Source organism: Capsicum annuum, chromosome 10 (genome assembly GCF_002878395.1).
Source record: "Capsicum annuum cultivar UCD-10X-F1 chromosome 10, UCD10Xv1.1, whole genome shotgun sequence".
NCBI classification, from domain to species: domain Eukaryota; kingdom Viridiplantae; phylum Streptophyta; class Magnoliopsida; order Solanales; family Solanaceae; genus Capsicum; species Capsicum annuum.
The window spans coordinates 10,110,203-10,111,977 of record NC_061120.1 but is presented as its reverse complement, the minus strand read 5'-3'; the positions used below and the strand labels follow the sequence as shown (position 1 = coordinate 10,111,977).

Here is a 1,775-nt window from a genome sequence, read left to right as displayed (position 1 = left end):
AACAACTTCTGTAAGATCAAACATTTTTTTAAAAGTAAAAATCAAATATATTTTATTCAAGGAAAAAAAAACTTCAATTGTTTATAACTAAATACATCAACCGACTTATCATTTGTTATATTTCCTACATGAACGCCTATTGTGCCCTTTACATCTGCATGAACTACAACAATTTTTACTTTTTTTTTTCAAACATATCTCGTCCGGACTTTCCACGATCCTTCTTTGCAGGCCTTCCAGGGGGTCGCTTGTATTTTGGGGGCAGAAATACCTTAACCAAAATTTCATTTGGAATTATCCAGTCGTTTTTTGTGTGGTAGTGAATAAAAAGGAACATCATATGTTCTCAATACTGTTTTTGGCTTGTATAGATCAGAGCAATATGGTCCCTTCTTAAAATTCTTGCTATCAAGAACTGCACAAGCATGAACACACGGTATCTCATCCAACTGAAATGCATTGCAAGAACATTTCTTTTCCTTAAGACAAACAATAAAATGTTTCTCCTTGTCGTGGACTGTATAGATATATTCTGATGCAGGTATAACCTGAAATTATTAAATAAAAATAATTATTCAAAAAAAATAATTTACAAAGTTATATCAGAAACAATTTGGCATATGTATTTGTCCATCTCAGCATATGTATTTTTCTGCCATTCATATGTATTTTTACTACAGAATATAATTTATTTAATTTCTTATGTTAATATGAAAATATATTTAGAAAACAAATGAAAAAACTAATATATCTATATTTAGTAAGAGTTAAATTTCATCATACCTTCATACATGTACTCTCCGCTTCATTCTGTTGTAGAATTTCTTGAAACTTACCAATAAGATCTGTAAAAGTATACAACACCTGCTGTCTGTTTTCACAGTTTCATCTACCAAACATCAGTCTAACTTCGTCTAGAAAATCATATATTGGTAGTTCTCTAGCTGATACTAGTGCAACATTAATTGATTCGGCAATGTTAGATGTCAAAATCCATCCCCTATGAACTGATGCATATGATCTAACCCACTTATCGTATCTCGCCAAATTCAAGTAATTCTTCACTCTAACATCAACTGCCTCCACCTTCTCCATTAAACTGTGAAATTCAGTCTTTGAATATGATTTTGCCATTGTATAGAAGATATCGGATAATGCATCATATGATTTTCTAAAGTTTTTTTTTCACATTTCCCCATAAATGCCACATACATGCATAATGTGGTACATCATTATACACCTCACTTACAGCTTTTATGATGCTTGCATTACGATCAGAAACTACACATCTCTTTTCTTTCACTATATGCTTCCTTCAGATTTTCAAAGAACCAAGTCCAAGAAGCATCATTTTCGGAATCAAGAACTCCATAGGCCAAAGAAAATATATGTCCTGCATGTTCAAAAAATTCATATAACCAAACATGGTTTTTGACAAATCAAACAATGCACATTTATATTATTACTTCATACAGCTTGCAAAGATTCTAAACTTCTAGAGGATAACTAAAACTTCTACATATGTATATTTTAAATACAATTTGCTTTCAACAATAATAACTGAATCTCACTACATAAACAACATATATATATATATATATATATATATATATATATGTATATTCTAAATACATACAGCTGGACACATATTTGAAATCAAATATATTTATAATTAAATATCTTACCAGCTCCATCCATGGTACATGCAGCTACGAAAATTTCATTATACAGTCCTCTTAGATGACTTGTATCAACAACTATGACAGGTCTGTAAT

At 30.3% G+C, this 1,775-nt stretch overlaps 1 protein-coding gene across 1 annotated transcript; it reads right to left on the bottom strand.

Moving 5' to 3' along the window:
- Window positions 1-284: 284 nt before the first annotated feature.
- Window positions 285-1,134, bottom strand: LOC107844155. Its single transcript, XM_047397592.1, has 3 exons — window positions 894-1,134; window positions 784-845; window positions 285-548 (listed from the first exon to the last, which is right to left on the bottom strand). The coding sequence occupies exons 1-3, from the start codon at window positions 1,132-1,134 to the stop codon at window positions 285-287; spliced, it is 567 nt and encodes a 188-aa protein (XP_047253548.1).
- Window positions 1,135-1,775: the final 641 nt, after the last annotated feature.